The sequence below is a fragment of the Zeus faber genome, assembly GCF_960531495.2.
Source record: "Zeus faber genome assembly, chromosome: 9".
NCBI lineage: Eukaryota > Metazoa > Chordata > Actinopteri > Zeiformes > Zeidae > Zeus > Zeus faber.
The window spans coordinates 26,257,969-26,278,651 of record NC_137197.1 but is presented as its reverse complement, the minus strand read 5'-3'; the positions used below and the strand labels follow the sequence as shown (position 1 = coordinate 26,278,651).

Below are 20,683 nucleotides of genomic sequence, written 5' to 3'. Positions count from 1 at the left end.
CTGACTTGTCAATTCTGGTTGTCGTAATTGACCGATTACAGGACCGAGGTGGTGCTTTTGACAGGTAATAGAAACAGACAAGACAGGTACATTCCATCAACCTCGTTTATTACCGTTCAGATCACCTGTGACTCACACAGCAAAACCATTTTCCACTTCACCCCAAACGCTCCTTTACATAAAAAAATTAGAACTCTTTAATACCTTTTAAATTTTTATGTAACCGTCAAAATCCAGTTGAAGTATATCGGTACAGCAGGCACATGTCGTATGTATAATATATTAACACTTAAAAAAATACATATTCAAATCCCTCACAGTAAAAACCCAACGAGATAAATAAAAATCCTGGAAGAAATTCAGATCCGGCATATTAACCTCAGATGTCAAGGTCGAAGGCTTTGAATTGAATATGTGCTGATAAATTGTCTCTCAAAAACGCTTATCTGTACACTAAAAATATCTCATTCACACACGCACAGGCCACACACACACACACACACACACACACACACGATTGCACGGTAAGAAAAGTTCCAACTCACGCCAACAGTAACCTCACACTTTTCCCATAATGTAGTGCACATCGAAGTCCAAGGTGACTGTTGTGGTAGTAGGTCATTCAGTTTGTCCCAAAATTCTTCCCAATTCATCCACGCACACGCACGCACACACACACGCACGCACACACAGACGCGCACACACAGACGCGCACACACAGACACACACACACACACACACACAGACACACAGACACACAGACACACACTCTGGGGGCCACAGCGAGTCCTCCCCTCAGTCAGCAGGGACGTCAGCTTTCGGCCGGTGAGGGCCGAGCAGCAGAACAGAGTGGTAAAGGGGGCAGAGCCTGAGAAAGTTTCATGAGGGGTGTACAGTGGTGGGGAGTGTGGGGTCCAAGGTCTGCGAGCCCTGCTTTTATGTGGCCGGCCTCTCTCCGTTTAGAAACGGCACTTTGGCGTCAAAGTCCAGCACTGCGTGCAGCTCTTTCCCCGCGTCTCTCTCCTCGTCGTCGTCGTCGTCTTCCACTCCCCCTTCCTCCACTGACACCTCCTCCTCTGCTTTGCCCCTGGCGTTCGGCCGGCGCCCCCTCCTGCTCCGTCGCCCTGTGCCGCTCCGGCGAGCACAGAGCAGCTCCGGCAGAGCCAGGTGGGCCAGGACCACCTCCAGGGTGTAGTACAGCGACCAGAAGACAGCGAAGCAGCCCATCAGTAGGAGGAACTAGAGGAATGGAGGCAGATAGTCAATGTCATTCCCAACAGTGTACGATTAGTGATTTCACCAGTATTTATCTTCTAAATTGTTCACCCTTACTCGGCCTACTGCTCAGTATCAAGAGGGCATCAAAGGTTGTATTTGTATCGACTGGTTTTAAATTGAAATGATTTCAATAAGTCAATTTAGTAACTTGTCATATGGAATAATATTCTAATTAAGGCTGAATAAGAAAGTCAGACGTAAAATACATTTTCATTTTGACATTTTCAAAAATCAAAAAGTTCCCCCACACAAGTAAAGCGTGGATGATATAAGTTTGTCTCATGAGTCATTTCAAGTTTCCCGTCGGGGTTTGAAATACAGAAACGGCGGGCAAAAAGCGGATGAGCGGGTGAAAACTGTCAGCTGGAAATGTATCGAAAATGCCTTAAAACATGTTATTCGCATATTTCAAAATAATGGAAAAAGTGCATTTTTCATCTTTTGCTGCTGCGTTTCAAAAATACTAAACCGGCGGGGAGGGTTTTGCATACGAGACCCTTGGATATACGCGTGTAGCCAACCTTGAGGCTGTTGGAAGTGAAGGGGTTTACTATCTCCAGGGGGACGTCAAGGCCGGGGGGGCAGGGCAGAGAGAAGTTTCTGTCGTCCAAATAACGTCCGCTCATGGCCTCCTCCACCAGGCTGTTTAGAGAAAAGTCACCACCACACAGCCAATCAGCACTTGGAACGACACTGTCATTTGGTTTTCACAGGAACCAGTTGTATGTAAGTGGGGGGTGTGTGGTGGGGCCGAGCACTGACCTCTGTCTGTCCTTGACCTCGGCGTAGGTCAGAGAGGAGCCGTACAGTGTCAGCTTCCACTGCTTCAGCTTCCCCACGGCGGCACACAGCATGGAGGACGGCTCCTCTACGGGAGGGGGGTCAGATTCAGATTCCAGCTTGTCAGACAATTTCACGATGTTCCTTCTATCAGTGTGTGTGTGTGTCTTACTGTGGTCGGTGATCTGGAGGTGGTACTGGCCCTCAGCTCTCTCCCCCCAACAGCGCACGGTGGAGAAGGTCCAGTCCTGGTAGCCCGAGGGGTCCCTGTAAAAAAAAGCACAGAGAGAGAGAGAGAGAGAGAGAGAGAGAGAGAGAGAGAGAGAGAGAGAGAGAGAGAGAGAGAGAGAGAGAGAGAGAGAGAGAAAGTTCCCCACCAACCATGAAACATCTTTCGTGTACTGACAACTGCTCTTAACCCAAACCACAAAAATCCCAAAGAAATATCAGCTCTGCATGCCTTCCTGGTTAGAAACTTTATTAAACTGTTTGGTCTTCCAGCGGACAGTTTCACATGTCATCAGGAAGGGGAATATTCAAATACGTAATTGTAAAGGTAACCTCATCACTATATTGACAAAGAGGCTGACATAAGCATCGCAGCGTGGCATTGTTTGTTTATCGCCAGACAGAGGAGTGTTCATCAGCTGCGAGCAGAGGAGGAGCTACAGCACGTGGCTGCTCCTTCCTGTATGACGTCTTTAAAATCATCCACACATCAGCGGAACTTGGTGCTGACAAGCGGCAGAACAGAGACGGAGAACACAGTGGTCCTCACTGTTTGGGTCGTATTCCTTCTAGAAGGCAAACCTCTGGAACACACATAGGATTCCGCTCAGATTACCCCGAAACTGGATTTTAACTATTCTGTTCCCTTTCGCTTCCCCCCTCCCCCCTCTTTCTTTTTATTTGATTTTTTCTTTGCTGTGAAATGACACCGGGACCTTGCCAACCCAAAATGATGAATGCAAAGAAGCATAAAGGTATCCGTTCCACCTGTGTGTGTGAGTGCGTTTGCGCGCGTACCTGTCAACGGCACGGCGGGCTCCGATGAGGGACGACATGCCACTCGGGCAGACCAGCACTATCTCCACGTTGCCGCGGCACGGGTGGGTTATCGTCATGGTGACCGACACGTGCTCCAGCGTCTGCATTCCCGACTGCATCAGGTTAGCCGCGGTGACTGGAGAGAGGAAGTGGGTGTGTGTTGTTGAGCCGTCAGGAAATATCTGACGGACTAAGAAAATCCGATTCTAAAATGGGAGTTTTTGAAAGCGCCCCCCCCTCAACATTAAACACACCTTGATTGTTTTTGTGCTTCATGTAAGCAACACAACTCATAGTGTAGCGTCATTTTTTACTTCATTTCCAGACGAGTGTCTGGTCTCCAAACTACATTTTGTCATGAAAATACACGCGAGAAGTGACACGGGAAAGGATGCGATACCATGCGTGGGACAAGATTTTTATCTCCCTGAATGAATGTCAGCAAAAAAGGAGCCATCCAAGTTGATTGATTAGTTATTATTATTATTATTATTATTATTATTATTATTATTATTATTATATTAACCAATACAACTTTTAAATAATAATCAAATATAGCTGCAGGCAGCAATACAAAGGGTCCAGTTTAGTCTTGTTTGGTGTGTATTAGTTTTCCGGGTTCTGTGAAACTCAGAACGTGTTACAATTTTTCACCGTTTTTTCCACTCGTTAGCTTTTTTTTTTTTTTTTCCTCCCCTCAAGGTTTTTATGACATTTGTTTGGTGTTGTCTTAAACACGGGTGTGATTAAACTCTAAGGGTGGATGTTCTGTCAACTCCTTTACTGACTGGCGATGGCACTTGGTCAGGTCTCACTGAGGAAAACCTGTAGTGATTGAGGGTCGCGACCGAGTCTGCAGTCGAATGTCCTTCAAGAACGGAGTTTTAACAATTACGATCGTTCCTAGGTCATGCAGGGGGGACAAAAGAAAGGGAAGGTTCCTCCAAAGGCTCTTAGAACTTCCTGCTGTACGAAAACGCCTTCTGTGACTGGTTATAGTTTTCGGGGCTTTGTGAAACGTAGCACGAGATACAGTTTTACGAGTTTCCTTTAAACGCAGCGTCAGCTCAAGTTGTCTGTCTACACGTAGCAAATGCGATGCAGTACAAAAGGCGCGAGTGGCTAAATGTGAATGACTTCTGAGAGCCGAAACTTTGACTTATATAACTTCGGATGATGATGTCACAAAGCACCCCACTCCTGAAACCAATCAGATCGTGTCAACGTTCTTCTACTTCCGGTAAAATTACAACAGTTTTTCCACAAATTTCTGCTCCCAATGTCTGTCATGTCCCGGTTCTAACGAGCACCAGTGCTCCCCGCTGAAAAGTTTATGAGCACCACTGAAATAGACATGCAGCAATTTGCAATCTGCGTTGCCATTCGGTCTGGTAGAGACCGATCAAACTGGTGCCATCGTGGTACATACTGGGCGGTTCTACATTGAAGTAAGATTTCACCAATTTTAAATAAATAAATAAATAACAACAACAACAACAACAACTAAATAAAAAAAGAAGAAAAAAATTAATCGCAAGGGACAGGGCCGGCTCCTGCTGCCTAGCTCACACACACACACACACACACACACACACACACACACACACAGCTCTGAGTGATGACAATGGCACGGCAAGCGCAGATTGCGCCCCATCACCCCCTCTCTATGCGTTATGCGCAGAAAATGAAGCAGTGTTAATTCTGTTCTTAAATTATTGTAGTTTCTCTTTTTTATTAAAAAAAAATTTAAAATAAAAATAATAATAATAACTAATAAGAGTACCTTTAAAGTACAGGATTGATAAGCAGTATCGGTAAGTGTAGTAGTACTGTTAAAATATTCATGATACCCATCCCAACTCGTCACACTAGCCCCATTTCTCCCTGCTCTGTCCCCGTTCCTCCAAATAAACCAACTACAAACACAGTTTTTAGCTGTTTTATTTGGAGGAACGGGCACGGCGGTGAGGGCGCACAGAAAGCCGTGTTCATGTCCATGTTTGGATGATTCACACATATAAAAATATATTAGGATTCCCCTTATTTATAAATCCTTTTTTGAAATTTTATCTCTGTGCATTTTGTAATCTGTTTTATGACGTTATTGTAATGCACACTAACACTTGAAGAATCCGTCTTGACGGGTTCCTGACTGATGATTCGACTCGTCATCTTTCAGGGGGCAGGCCCTATGGGGCGGTCAATGTTGATATTACTGACACACTCACACTCCTAGTGTTTCACACTAAATACGATGAGGATAAAAATAAAAAACACCAAAAAAACCCTCTGTATATTTGTAAGTGCAGGTGCTCCAAGTTATAACATTTGGTAGCACTGTCTGAGTGAGAGACTAAATGGACGCAATTTGGAGCCCTGGCATACCGCGGTTGCAATCTTCTAGTTACTTTTAGTCCAAAAAAACGCCAAGGAGATAATAAATAATAAAGAGAGAAAATAATCAACTCTGGGCAAAAACAATAGGGCTGCCTAATCATATAATAATACATTTTATGTAATAAAAACAATGATAAATATAGCTGCAGGCAGCAATACACGGGGTCCAGTATAGACTTCATTTACCATTTCCTGAGTTCCCATGGAACATAGCATCACTTCGCGCTGTCGCTCTTTACATCAGCAATACTACTAAAACAAGTTAAAATTTTCCAGGTTTCCCTTGAACTACGTATTGACGTGAGTTTTCCCAGCCCTGGTGACACACGGAATTACTAATACAAGCTGAAACAGATGTTGTATATTATTACTGTATCCTAAAAATTTGAAGGAGTCCAGGAGCCCTGCCTCAGTGGAAGGAAATCACACACTTCCATTCAAATGGATTAAATAGTGCATGTCCCTCAGAAAAATTATCAACTTTTTTTAAACTTTTGGGACTAAAACAAAACGGACACGATTCAGACCCGTTGCTCTGGAGCTGCAAGTGAGTGTGTGCCATGTGTGATGTCGAATACACAGAAAATGTTTTGGACTGTTTTTGACTGCTACAGTTTGTGTTACGACTGGCTCGAATGCCGTAAAATAAGGAGGGACATGGCAGCAAGTAAGATGCGAACAGAATGCGTTATAGTTACAAAAAGAGATCAAATATCAAACAGAAAGCCCTGCTGACGTCAAGCAGGTAAGGGGACACACACACACAAATACGCACCCCCCCCCCGGGAGTCTACACTACACAGCTTGCACGATTCAAATGTGCATAGTCACAACCTGCACATATAACAGCAATTTGTATGATGCTGTCATAAAGTGTCTTACTCCACCAACTCATCTCACTTTACTTTTCCGACCGGACGTTTTAGAACCTTGGCGTGTGGGCGATGCACGAATGCTTGGCTACTTCCGGTCAAATTATATCTGTTTTTCACCAATTCCTGCGCCGAATGTGCATCGATATGGATGAAACTTGAACCAAGGGATGTCTGTGACGTCCCGGATCTAACAAGACATCAATCGTGTCTGTAACTACAGCGGTTGTCGTGTTCAAGACACTTTTAGCCTGAAAAATGCCAAGGAGGAAAATAATAATAATAATAATAATAATAATAATAATAAAGCCAGCCTGTGGGCTGGACCCCCAATTAATTAATTATTATTAATTGATTACTTGTTTGGTCCAGAAAATGTCAGAAAATGGTGAAAAATGTTGGTCACTGTTAATTTATAAAATATCTTGTAGCCATGTGGCAGTTGTTGTCGCCTTGCATGTAGTTCTTGCTGCTGCTCCGGAGCACTTCCGTCTCTCCTTCTCGACTGCCCCCCTCTCCCTCACCCCGTGTCTGCGCTCATTGGCTGTAGTTTGTTGCATGGTTCCCTGACAGGACCAGATATTTAGCCTTGATATCTTCCGGGCGTCTGCGAGGCATCGCAAGCTCTTGGATCACGTCTTTAACAGTACACACAGTGATTGTAGCTCACGAGAGCGAGCCCCGAGTTGACTGTGATCTGGAGCTTTGGTCGGCGATCTCCAAAAAAAACTGTACGTGAAAAACAGGCCAGAATCACATATTCGGCACTCGACATAAGGAGGATCCCACCCTCTCTCCCTCCCTCCCTCATCCACCCCTTCCCCCCTCCCTCCCTCCCTCTCTCCAAACACGCTCTCACTTCCCTACACTTCCCTCAGCAACCAGTGTTCATTTGTCCACGGCATCTCCTTTATTCCAGTGGGACAGTTGAGTAACTCTGTGGCATTTCCGAGGCCCTGCCTCCGCCTAATGGACCCTGGCTCACCCTGACCATGTAGGGATGCACCCGTCCTTAGGGCAGGGGGGGGGGGCATACTACAGGGGACACATCAGGGTGTTGAAAAGACAAGAGAGAAAAGGCGGGCATGCCCAGAAGTGTGGCTAAGACCAGTCAATTTTTCCATATTAACAATTTAATAACTGCTTTTCAGCCGTTATTGTCACAGGCCCTCAACAGTCTGTCGTCTGAATCAATAATGAGAAGTTAGGACCACAATCTGAAATAATTTAGTCTATTCTATTACATGTAATTAATAATGAACATGAAGGTGAATTCAAATATCGTAATAAATACATGTTGATGAATTCCATCATGTAAGGCAGCCCTACACAGAGTGTGAAGAGGAGAAGGGCAGGTATCGGAGAAGGGAAGAGCGGGGGAGAGAAAAGACCAATAAGGGGAGATTAAATTAGGAAGCAGGAGACGGCGCATGGAAGACTGGGAACTAGACGTATGGAGGAAAATAAATCTTTCAGGGTACAATGAGTGGAAGAAGAAGAGAAAGACAAACCTTTGGACTCACTCAAACATGTACAGAAACACGCGGCTGTTCTGAGCACGTGAATAACATCTGCTGTGCTTGGTAACAAAACTGAGTTAAGTACCAGCTATCCCCTGTTGGCCTGTCACTGCTGCTAACGCACCACATCTTGTAGTCCAACATTTGGGAGCGTCCCGCCCCACAGGGCAACAACCCGCTGAGCCGTCAAACGTCAATTTTTCCACGCCACTCCCACCCTCCATCTCTCGTAAACACCGATGGGAAGTTCGCATCGCGCCTTCCCTTCCACTGACCTCAATCTTGCCTAAACCTCATCAATTCTCTGCTAATTGACAGCTTAGTCATTTTTGAAGATGTGGACACACACAAAGACAGAAAACAGCATGAGCACAGTAATGATGGCGTCTATTGCTTGTCCAGCTGTTCCATCTCTGAAATAGCAACATCATTCATTTCCCTGGCGTATGGGATTGGGCCGCCGGCGGTTAAGGAGGCCCGAGTTTCGTGGTCTTTCTTTACGCACGCCGGCGGTGAGAGCCGTCACATGGAGGAGGAGGTCCCTGCGGCCGAAACGCATGGCAACCAGCGCAAACAAAACACTGTGCAGTGCAGTGTAGTGCGGCGACGTGCATATAAAAAAAAAAGAAAAAAGAACCAAAAAAGAACTTTGGGGAAACGGAGAAAAAGCGCAATAAAAAGGCGTCTGGGAAGTACGGATTGGAGGCCGTTTCAAACCCAGCCCAGGAACACTTTGAGCCGGATTGGTTGCGTAACCTGTTCTATAAAGAAAGTGTTCTGTACTTTGTCCCGGGGAACCTCTGTGACGTCAGAATTTCAGTATGGAAATTCAAAGCCGCCGGTAGCAAATAAAGACACAGACAGCCACGGGTCCCAACCACAGAGGGGCCATAGAAGAGGGAAGATGAGAAATGAGAAATGCTTCAGCCAATGTGAGGTTACTGTGCGTGTGTGTGTGTGTGTGTGTGTGTGTGTGTGTGTGTGTGTTTGAGACAAGCCAAGACACATGGAGTAAAACAAATTTGTAGAAAAATCTTTGAAATATAAAAGGGAGTGATAGTATTGAGAGGTATTTAGAAAATAACAAGCCGGAGAGTCTGATATCTCAGCCAATATATCTGTCGGCAGAGTGTACACAAGGACAGAGAACATGACCTAATATGGACAGAGAGACGGTCGGCTGTTGGTGGGGGCGCGGGAGGGAGGGGTCGGCTGTGAGACGAAACGTGGAAACTCTGAAGCCAATCGCACACCGGCAGATTTGGGCAATGGATAAATGTGAACAACAAATTTTACGATGCCACACCTGAGGCAATTCTAAAACTTCCTCTTAAAACCTAATCCCCGAGCGGATAAGAGCTACTTTCACTATGGAAAGAGAAATCTGAAGCTCGGAGAAATGGCCATTGACCTCGTTTCCGTGGATAAACAAGCTTTATCGTGCAAGTCTACATTTCCCAGTCCCATTTAAAATTTTAACTATACTATGCAACAATGTTTGTCGTCACAGGAAATCTAAACGTGGAGTGATCCGTTATAGGACTTTGTCCAACTTTTCACAGAACTAGGAGTTTCCTGCCTTAAAAGAAAAAAATAATAACAACAATAATTATATATATAGTTAGGGACGACATGTCCAGTACAGACTTTCTCCATAATTGCCCGGGTAAGAACTGCTTTAAGCCCTAAGAGGTTTTATGAATATGGCTCAGAAGTCAACGGAAAATGTTATGTGTAGTCGCAGAACCACCGACTGGAAAGAAAATGCATTGGAACGACTTCAGTTTTAATGTAGCCAGTAGATTATGCTTCAACTCCTTTGAATCAATGAACAATGTGAGAATCAACGTAGTTCTGTGGTGTCAACCTCTACACATGCCTCATCATCCTTAGGTTTATGAAGCTGCTTGTGCTCCTACACCTCAACAATGAACCCCAACCCAACCCTGTGTAATAACATGTGAATACAAGTGTTTCCAGATTTTCCATGTATCATAATGATATAAGTTAAGGGGTCATACCAGGGCCGGTTCTGAGCATAGGCCGTATAGACGGTCGCCTAGAGCGGCAATCATGCATGGGGGCGCAAAGCCAAGAAGGGGAAATGAAAATGAAAGAAAAGAAAATTACGGAAGAAAGTTTTTATAATACAAAATATTATTTTTTATGTTTTATGTCTTGGGCTCCAAAAAGGCTAGGGCCAGCTCTGTGTCATACAAAATATTACAAACATATTCAATATGTTTCCATCTATGTCAAATGCAGTTGTTGTCAAACTGAGCAATGTAGACCTAATCAAATGGTTTCATCGCACAAAATAAAATATTTCCTCTCGTCAATCATCTATCTTATCTATTATGGACAAACAGGTCCAGAAAATCTTTAGACTTCTGGTAGGGGAGAAGCGATGGATCTAAGTTACCATTCCAGGTGCGGATCAGCTTGACAGGATAGGTCAGAATTGGCACCTCCTCCATTAACATTGGACTATGATAGGACAGAAGGAACGGCACCGACTCCCACACCTGAGAGAGATGGAGAGGGAGAGGAAAAACGGCGAATGAGAATGGCTGATGTAAGCTCAATGTGATCCGTACGTTTGTGGTTTTGGTCCTGTACCTTGGCTGCGTTGACGAGCCTCCAGGCGTTGAGCAGCCCGAAGCCGTGCTGGTGGCTGTGATGTAATCCCGCTCCGTTCACGTTCCAGTCGGCGCTCACATCGTACTGGACAAAGCAGAGTCAATCAGACTTGAGGACAAACACATTCAAACTCATTTGTGTTCACGCTGGCGGGTGAATGTCAGCAGAATAGAAGCTTTTTATTCACTTATGCATGGGTCCAGGAAAAAATAAAAAATAAAAAATCACTTTTAGCCATCTTTAACTACTAGAATAAGTACTTGTGCCATTTTTAGTCACCTTATATTTTGAGTAATTAAGATAATGAATCTTCAGAGGGGAAGTAAGACAGGTCAAGACAGACAAGAGCTGTGATAACACTGACTCCTCTGGTCAAAATTAGCCTGTGTCTCTGTCTCTTACACCCACGTGTATATGCTCACCACACAGACAATAAGAATCTCAACAGTCCTGTTTGTCCCTTCATTGTTAACAATTAGTACATGCCCTTTAAAAATGGAAGACTTTCTAAGACATTTTAATAGCAGTTTAACAAAATGTCAATGATTCAGTCCTGTGTTCCACAATGTAAGAAGAAACTGCCAGATTAAAGTCAAACGCAGAGGAAAGACACTCTTTGTGACTCAGTCGCAGAGCACTGAAACCGCACCGGGTTGCTTTTCGCTGGTTATTAATATAACTCATGTCGCCTGTCCAAATGGTACCAAATTCGACACTGCACAGGCTTGGGTATCCAGCAATACACGAGCCACCCAAGTGTGAAGTAGATCGGTTGACCGGTTGTTGAGATAATCGAAGGACATTATAATCAACGGACATACAGAAAGACAGAGATTCCTTCATTTTTATTTAGATTATGGTTAGGATGGTAAATTCAAATTTGAATCTTTCCATTTAAAAGATGCTCTCCATCAAATGAGGTCTGAGCCATGCTCATTATTAATGCTGTCTGTATACAAAGATAAGAACTGGTTATTGTATTGTAACGGCTAAATGTTGACAAATTTGACCAAATATTACTAGAAAAAAAGACTAAAACTAAAGACATTTCCTGTATATTTTTTTATACAAGTTAGTTTTGTAAGTACACATTGTCGTGTCTGTCAGTTTCCGTTTTTTTCTGTCTAGTTTAACTAAAAAAAAATGTTCCACACCTAGTTTTAGTTTAATTTCTAATTTGTATTTAGATTTGTTTTTGGAGTACTTTCAACCAGAGACAAGAGCCGTGTCCGCATCTCAGTTCTCAGTTCATCTCAACATAATTCCAGAGAATGAGTCCACTAGTTAATCGATCACTGATGGTGTCATTCCTCTTGGACTGATAAAAATTAAAACAAACAAATGCTCAAATGGGCTGCACCTGACTACTGCCATCCGGTGTGATTGACTCCTCGGCTGACAGTGCTGTCAGCAGCCCCGCAGGAGAGATGCTCCGTGGTGCACTGGTATTTTATAACTCAACTATAATCAGGCCGCACACTTCTACTATCTCTGACTGTGTGGAAATCTGATGTTTTTCACATCACAGATGATGAAGAAAGGCATTACAATGTGAACAGGTGCCCATGCGCACCTGAGTAAGAGCACCAAAGGCACGTGCAGCCTTATGGTTCCCGACTGTAACAACAATATTTAAATATCACTAATGTGACCAATTTATTTATTTTGGGGTGCATGTTGTGCTGTTTGCTGTCCCTATTTATGATGTTAAAAAGTGGTTGCCAAAGGGGGCAACGAGAGGCCACAAAATGGTTGCCAATTGACTTGATCTGGTTGCCGAGGGCAACTGGGCAACAGTCACAGTCGAGCCCTGTACAAGTTGTATACTATGTATTTACTTGTGCAACTCAACTACTTTTGGAATTTCTAAAATATGTTGACCTTTGTTACCTTTCGCACAATCACTTCCGATGTCCACATTCCCTTTGGCAGAATGACTCATCGCCAATAAATGTTTACATCCAAGCACCATAACCTTGTGAACTGAAGTAGAGCAGAACGTCAATTTGGGAGGTCCCCGTCCCTGAGCGCTCACCTTGGTGGCCGTGAAGGCGATGATGTGCTGGACGTCCCTCCAGGTCAGGCAGGGCCGCACCTGCAGCATGAGGGCCACCATGCCGGCCGCAAGAGGGGCCGCCGCCGAGGTCCCGGTGTGGCCATCGGTGCAGCCCGTCCCCTGCCTCATGGACCAGTCTGAAGTCACCTGCGAAGACCCCACACATGACATTAAAACATTCTTTGTAGCAGGAAACACCAGCCGACACATATCAACCCAATAGCAGTCAACCCTGAAAAGAAAAGTGGCCATTAATGTAAATAAGAGCAAAGATAAGAGGGTGACAATGAGGAATGCAATCAAAATGTCTCCAAAGCGACATTTACGACACACACACACACACACACACACACACACACACACACACACACACACACACACACACACACACACACACACATCAGAGGATAAATATAAAGCTATATGTGAAGGTGGCTAACGTGGAGGTGGATGCTGAGACTGGTGGCAGAGAGCACTTCAATGAGGCGCCGGTGTCACAGAGCTGTCGCAACAGAACTATGTGTTTAGTGTTGAGGCCCGCAATAGGGAGAAATGGGAGGGAGAAAGAAAGAGAACAAAACAAAGTTGTTGTCTGAGAGCAACAATGAGTGAAACGGTAACCGCACAGGGGTGGAGGGAAATTTGTGATTTATTGTGACATGAGCTTCATGAAGGGTGAAACTTCTCTTCTGTCGGTTTTGTCTGCTCCCGGTTAGTCGGGTCATTATCAGGAACACAATTATATCTATTCAGAGTAGGTAGAGTTATATTTTTTAAGTAGACCGAGAGGTAATGGTCAAAGGTTACACTCAGACACACACACACACACACACACACACACACACACACACACACACACACACACACACACACACACACACACACACACACACACACACACACACACACACACACACACACACACACACACCTAGCATTATCGTATCATGCTCATCACCATGTAATAGACTCATCCCATATGGAACGTTTCGCTGCTTCATTGTCTTTGTGAACCATCGCATCATGATCCACAACTGGATTAAACATTAATGGTGCGGTAGCTGAGTGACAGCACATGGGCATGAGCAGCCACTCCACTGACAAATGTCAGTGTATGAGATCTAGCCTAATCTTCTTCCTTCATCATCATCATCATCATAATCCACCTTTTCTCTCCATACGTGATATGTTTTTTTATTTCACGCATGCAGATGAGTGCATGTGTGCGTGCCGGTGTATTAGGGGACTCACGATGTTCCTCAAGTTGTTTCCCCCGCTGCTGAAGGTAACGGCCAGCATGGAGGCGCACTGCTCTGCGTAGAAGGGCATCCTGCCGTTCTCGTCCACGGCTCCTGAGGACGCGGAAACACCAGTATAAACATGCAGCATCGCACACTGTCCCATCACCCATCACACACACACACACGTGTCTATAGTACCTTACCAATCGTTATAGTGTAGATTGAGTTGGCGTAGCCGTCGTAGTTGCAGTTATCGTTGTACTGCCCCCCGTTACCACTGGCAACCACAAAGATGCTGCCAAAGCCTCGTCGGCCAGCGATGACACCGTGCTGAAGTGCCGCCTGCGGGGGATGGGGGCATGACAATGTCCTTTTATTTCAAACATAAACACTGAGCTGTTTAAAAAGGTGGAAGGATTCTGCTTTTAATGTCGCACGCACGCGCGCACGCACACGCACACCTCTTGTGGAAAACAATAAATACAACAATAGGGTCAAAACATGCTGCACAGAAAGTAGTGGATCTACTTTTTGACTGGTTTGATGATCTGTACTGCCACCTGCAGGAAAGGAAACAAGTGGTGGACACAACCTGCCTTGCTTGACAGTTTTCTCTCACCTTGCCCAGAGGATGAGGTCCATCCACGGTGTGCCCATCATCATCCGGACCCCAGCTAGACGGGGGGGGGGGAATAAAGACATTCTGAGTTAGATACACATTGAGTAGACATGCAGTTTGCTGAGTTAACATCAAAGGTTTTAAAATGGATGCATACACCTTGATATTGATGGCAATTCAAATAAAAGCATAGGTAAAGTACAAATTACAAAACTTAAAACATTTATTTTAAGGCCAATTTCCCATCTTGCCAGAATTGTTCTCCAGATGGGAAATGGGAGTGTGGTTCGTTTTAATAGCAATTAACAACGCCATGGCAACCAGTAATAACGGAACGAGTGCAAGGAAGTGGTTTTATTTCATAGCGAGCTCCAACATTCATGCATCACTTTTTGCTAAGCACAGTTTTAACAAGAAATTGGCTACTGTTGTGCAAAAATCAGTTATTTGGGAAAAGGGTATGGCTTTGGAAAGGTATGACCGTGGAATCATTCTAGGAGGAAGCATTAAATAGCTTGAATATGAAAGTGCAAAACACTAAAGTTTTGAAAACTCAAATTCTGTCTATGAATACAAGTATTAAAAGGTAAGCAATAGTAGTCTATTTATATGTGTGTCAAAAAGAACAGGACGGACGGACAGACAGTCAGACAGACAGACAGACAGACAGACGTAAGTAGAGACAGCGTTTGGTACCTGCAGCTGTAGACATCATTGACCTGGTAGTGCTTGTTGAAAGCTATGGCCTCCATGCTGTCTGTCAGTGGGCCGTCCAGTACTCTGATACCTACAATAAGTAATTTAATAAATATTTATAAGAGTCTTATCTGTGCAACCACTGAGGAAACCTTTGGGAATATCAGCAGGATATTTGGAAATAAAAAAAACAATTCTAAGGGGATTTGAACAGTTGAAAGTGGTACTGCAGAATATATTGAGCTTGATAATGTGATAAATTCCCCAACACTGTATCCTAAAGTGGACATTCAGATGTTTGTTATTTGGTTGGGGTGTGAAACACATGGGTAATTTATAGCAAAGTTACATTTTTCATGTTAGAATGTAGATACTGAATACATTTTGAATCATAAGAACACATAAAGTTCTATTTAATATCACATTGCAAAAAGATAAAGCAAAAAACAAAGGGTGATACATTTTTGGTCCAACTGGCAAGAACTCGTCGAAACGCTCTCTTTATGCTCAGCATAAATAAATGGAACAGGGGTTGCTCTCAAGTGGTTTAATCGGCATCAAAATAAAGCAAATAACAACAACCTAACTGACTGTACCTGCCACCTTGCTACCGTAGGCCACCCCCACGGCACAGAAGCTGTTGTTGGGCACAGCGGCGATCTCCCCAGCGCACCGGGTCCCGTGGTGGTTGTCGCTGTGGGCGTCGGGGTGGGGCATGGGGTCCGGATCGTTAGAGTTCAGGTCATAGCTGCCCTCCGGACTCTACACGGGGAAAGGCAGCATGTGGTGGACGGCTATGCATGTTTAGCGAAAGCTTATCAATACCCAAAGAGTTTTTGTGCATATAGTGCAGACTGGATGGACGTACGTAGTTAGGTTGAATGTCCTGGAGAGTGTGCTCGACCCCGTCATCGACCACCACCACTGTGACCCCTCTGCCAGTGATGTTGCGCTCCCACACGGCCGTCACATTGATGTCCATGCCCTTACTGAGGTCGTTGTGCTGCCGGGACACAGGGGTTGGTAAGAAGGAGGTCGGATGAGAAACATCAGAGAAAGGAAAAATAAGTGACCGATCTCACCAGGTGCCACTGTTTGGGATAGCAGGGGTCGTTAAAGGCCAGTGATCTCTTGGACCTGCTTAGGACCCTGTCCTGAGAGTGCCAGAGGACATGAGGGTGGGCTGCCAGCAGGTTGCCCGGATGGGCCCACTTTCCCTTAGCATCAGCATCAAAACTAGCCGCAGTATCAGTGGAACACATCAGATAGTGACCTTCAAGTTGACCGATCTGGCCCCAGTTCTTCAGCCCAGCCTGTTCTGCCACCTGGGGAGAGGAAAAGGCTAAGGCTGATTAGCACAGCTTGAAATGGTGGGTTTTGGGTCGTAGGCATAGTAAATGTTGAAATGGCAAAAACTGTTAAAACTTGTTGGCTCATAAAGTACTTCACCTTGGTGGCAATTACATCGAGGTCCACGGCGTTGTGTTCCCCATCCTCATCCTCCAGATATGGGCCAGTGTGCAGCCGCACTGCCCAGGACTGGCCCAGGCCACAGGATGGGGAAGGCAGTGGATTGGAGGAAAAGGGTAAATTGGGGGAAATGGATAGGAAGAAGTTCAGAAACAGCAGACAGAGGGAGGACAGGCAAATGAGGAGGAGGAACAGGGAGAAATAGGGTGTTCCCATGGCAACGGAGAGAAACGTGAGGGGTCACGGTGGCAGCCCCTCGTCATCTGAACCCCAACCTGGGTCTGAGGGCAGAGAAAAAAGGAGGAATGAGAAAAGAACAGCAATAGATAACCTGCTAGTGCCATGATGAACAGTCTAGCTAGACGTTATCTCCAGTGGTTACAGTGAAGGTTGACGTTACATCAGCAGGGTGGCGCTCACATTGACCACTGACAGCTGTGGCTGAAGAGCATCTTTAGATTCCTTCACTTGTCACACGTCGTGTCTACCCCTGGGCTAAGAGTTCACAATGTGGGGAGGCTTTCACAGAGGAAGGCTGTTCCATGAGTTTTGATATCCCAGATAGCTAAATGGCAGTAGTCAATAATTAACTTAAAGTAGTATGTTGTGTGGCAATTTCTTTTTCTATTTGAACTGAGTTTGGCAAGAAAGGACAAGGACTGATATTTATAATATTAACCACCCATTCATTTGCTGATCAAACGGAACACAAGATATGCTGCAAACAAAGATGTTGCAGAAACATTGGAGAAGTGGAACTGGTCCATTTCCATAGGATTTCCTCTGAACAGATGACTCACAGAAAGACAGCTGCATAGAAAACTGTCTCTGCCTTGAAGAGCCTACCGAGAGAACTTCAGCTGAATGTTTCTGTCGGGAGCAGGGTTTTAATTGAAAGTGTCGGTCAGCGTTAACTGTTTGTAGACTTGCCTTAATTGAACCACATTTTACCATTTGATTTTATGCAATTTTTCATATCTTGCGTGCGTGATGTACTATATGAATGTGAAACAGGGCGTTGTCACCCCGGCAATCACACATTTGATTAATTCCTCCCTCACTTCCTGCTCCCCTCTGCTTTCAAAGTGGCTAGGGTAGCACCACTGCTCAAAAAAACTTTCACTCGATCCCACTCAAGTGGAAAACTATCGGCTGGTCTCACTCCTCCCATTCCTTTCCAAAACCATTGAGAGGGCGGTCTCTAGACAGGTTACAGAATTCCTGTCAAGAAACAACCTTCTTGATCCACTTCAATCTGGCTTCAAAAGTGGACACTCCACTGAAACAGCCCTGAGGTCTGTGACGGAGGCCTTAAAAACTGCTAGAGCTGCTGCCCAATCCTCGGTTCTCATTCTGCTAGACTTATCAGCTGCTTTTGACACTGTCAATCACAGCATTCTCCTGTCCATACTCTCAAGTATGGGCATCTCTGGCAGTGCACTTTCCTGGTTCGAATCTTACCGCACTGGGCGTTCGTTCAGTGTGACATGGCAAGGCCAGCTGTCTTTGCCTCACAACCTCACCAAAAGGGTGCCCCAAGGCTCTGTGCTGGGACCTCTCCTCTTTGCCATATACACCACCTCACTGGGCCTGATCATCCGCTCGCATGGTTTTTCATATCACTGCTGTGGAGATGATACTCAACTCTATCTGTCCTTCCTGCCTGATGACCCCACTGTCTCGACGCGGATCTCGGATTGCCTCGCTGACATATCCACGTGGATGAAAGATTACCATTTTCAACTAAACATGGCAAAAACTGAACTGTTGGTCTTCCCGGCCAAACAAGGTATTTATCACAACATTGATATCAAAATGTACTCTTTATCAATTGCTCCTACCAAGGCTGCAAGGAATCTAGGTGTCATTATCGATGACCAACTGACATTCTCGGACCATGTTGCCACCGTCTCTCGGTCGTGCCACTTCGCACTATTCAACATCCGAAAAGTCAGGCCGTACCTGACCCAATATGCCAATCAACTGCTGGTACAAACCTTGGTGATTTCCCCGCCTCGACTACTGCAACGCTCTCTTAACAGGCTTGCCGGCTTGTGCAGTGAAGCCACTGCAGATGATACAGAATGCGGCGGTCTGACTGGTGCTCAGCCAGTCAAAGAGGGCACATGTCACTCCGCTGCTCATCGAGCTCCACTGGTTACCAGGAGCCGCTCGCATCAAGTTCAAGTCTCTGATACTTGCCTACAGAGTGATTGTTGGGAATGCTCCCACTTACTTAAATGCTCTTGTAAGAGCACGTCACCCCCCGGATGCTGCGTTCATCAAATGAGTGTCGCCTGGCTCTGCCGGCTGCACAACCACGGCAATCCAGGCTATTCTCATTTGTAGTTCCACGTTGGTGGAACGAGCTGCCAAAAACCACGAGATCAGGGGCCTCCCTCTCTGTCTTTAAGAAGCACTTGAAGACCCAGCTTTTCAGAGAGCACCTCCTCTCCTAACTTACAATTACTTAGCACTACTTAGCAGTATTTATTTGTTGTTACACTAATGTTTCTGTTCCAATGTAGCTTGAATGTTATTCTCCCTTGTAACTCGCTTTGGCTAAAAGCGTCTGCTAAATGACTAAATGTAAATGTAAATAACTAAAGGAAGAAAAAAACACTATGTTAATAGTATTGGAATCAAGAGTAACTTTGAGCTTCTTAGATATAACTCTAAAGAAATTATAATAATTTGGATTTGCATTACAATACCATGATCTCACGATTAAGGATTTAGGAACCATTATTGTCTTGATAATCTTAATATATTGTTATCATTTTGTTATAACATTGTAGTAATTTAGACATACTCCTCCATTATTATGCATGCTTATATTATTGTATATATAATCCTGGACAGAATATTCACTTAGAAATACTACCAACTGTACTCTCATAAGTGTGCATTTTGTATATTTCGTTTAGCTTTTTAGCACTGTAACTTTTTCTTTGGCTGTTAAACTGTACAACAATGGGCAAATTCCTTTGAAAATATTGGCCAAATAAGCAGATTCTGATGTTACACCTACTCTTGACAGGATGTCTCCCACACAGAAATAAAATGTTCTTAATTAGTTCTAGTTCAAGAGATTATTTGTCCCATACATATACATACGGTCATACATATATGCAGTGAAATGTCATGACACCCGGGAATAGCATTGACATCAGGAGTAACTTTGAGATCATTAAATCTAATGATTTAGAAATTGTCTTCATTTGAATTACAATACAGCTCTGCTTCTGATCTCACGGTGAAAGGATTTCAGGAACCATAAGTAGTCTTACACACACACTGGTCTCATTCTAGTGGAGGGCTTCCTGTAACTATGGCGTATCCCCACCCAAACAATTGTTGTACATGTTACATGGTTCAAAAATCTCCTGTAAAAACGCCAACGTTTCCTGCATGTGGTTCCAGTCAACAAGTCCAGCAGCTCTTCCTTAGTGGAAGAGGTGACTTCCAAAGAAATGTGACCTTCCTCAAACCGCTGTGAAGCGCGATCTGCTGAGTGCCCAGTTGTAACTGTAGCAGGTACATGGCTACTTGTCAAAGCTAATTTAGATGCTAAACACACGCCAGCGATTTAGCGATTGTTACAGCGGCTTCTTAAGCGGAACAAGTGTAAAAGTACGAAGAGGTGACCAGCGCAACTTATCCGCGTGTGAATGTAACTAACAAAAAACCGCGCGGCTTGTACCTTTCGGCGTCAATGTTTTCTCCTTCTGCGCTTGTGAGTGAGAGAATTGGAGCAGCGGGTCATCGCACTTCCGCAGAACATAAATAGACGTGCCCACGTCACAGCGTCGTACACGTCAAAACGTGCAATCTGATTGGACGGAAACCCGGGTATCTCTCATTGGCTGAGCGCGGAGCGTCGCGTGCTGCGCCGCCTTCCAGCGGAGTCGGAAGTTCGGACCTCGGCGGGAGATCCGACCTGCGACTAAGCGACGGCGTCGCGCACCTTTCACAACCCACGAAAACACGTCTGGCTTCGATCTTAACTGCTCCGTCGAATTTCCCAGTGACGCTGACATGCGTTCGTACCTTTCAGACTTCTCGCA

The 20,683-nt window shown here is 44.8% G+C and overlaps 1 protein-coding gene across 1 annotated transcript; it reads right to left on the bottom strand.

Annotated features, from left to right (window-relative positions):
- Positions 1 to 91: 91 nt before the first annotated feature.
- Positions 92 to 20,392, bottom strand: pcsk7 (proprotein convertase subtilisin/kexin type 7). The gene is made up of 17 exons (XM_080006283.1): positions 20,320 to 20,392; positions 16,596 to 16,897; positions 16,229 to 16,471; positions 16,015 to 16,149; positions 15,743 to 15,908; positions 15,147 to 15,237; positions 14,451 to 14,505; positions 14,035 to 14,173; positions 13,842 to 13,942; positions 12,570 to 12,737; positions 10,514 to 10,618; positions 10,317 to 10,419; positions 3,085 to 3,241; positions 2,231 to 2,325; positions 2,041 to 2,146; positions 1,800 to 1,920; positions 92 to 1,239 (listed from the first exon to the last, which is right to left on the bottom strand). The coding sequence occupies exons 2-17, from the start codon at positions 16,830 to 16,832 to the stop codon at positions 937 to 939; spliced, it is 2,325 nt and encodes a 774-aa protein (XP_079862409.1). The 5' UTR covers positions 16,833 to 16,897; positions 20,320 to 20,392; the 3' UTR covers positions 92 to 936.
- Positions 20,393 to 20,683: the final 291 nt, after the last annotated feature.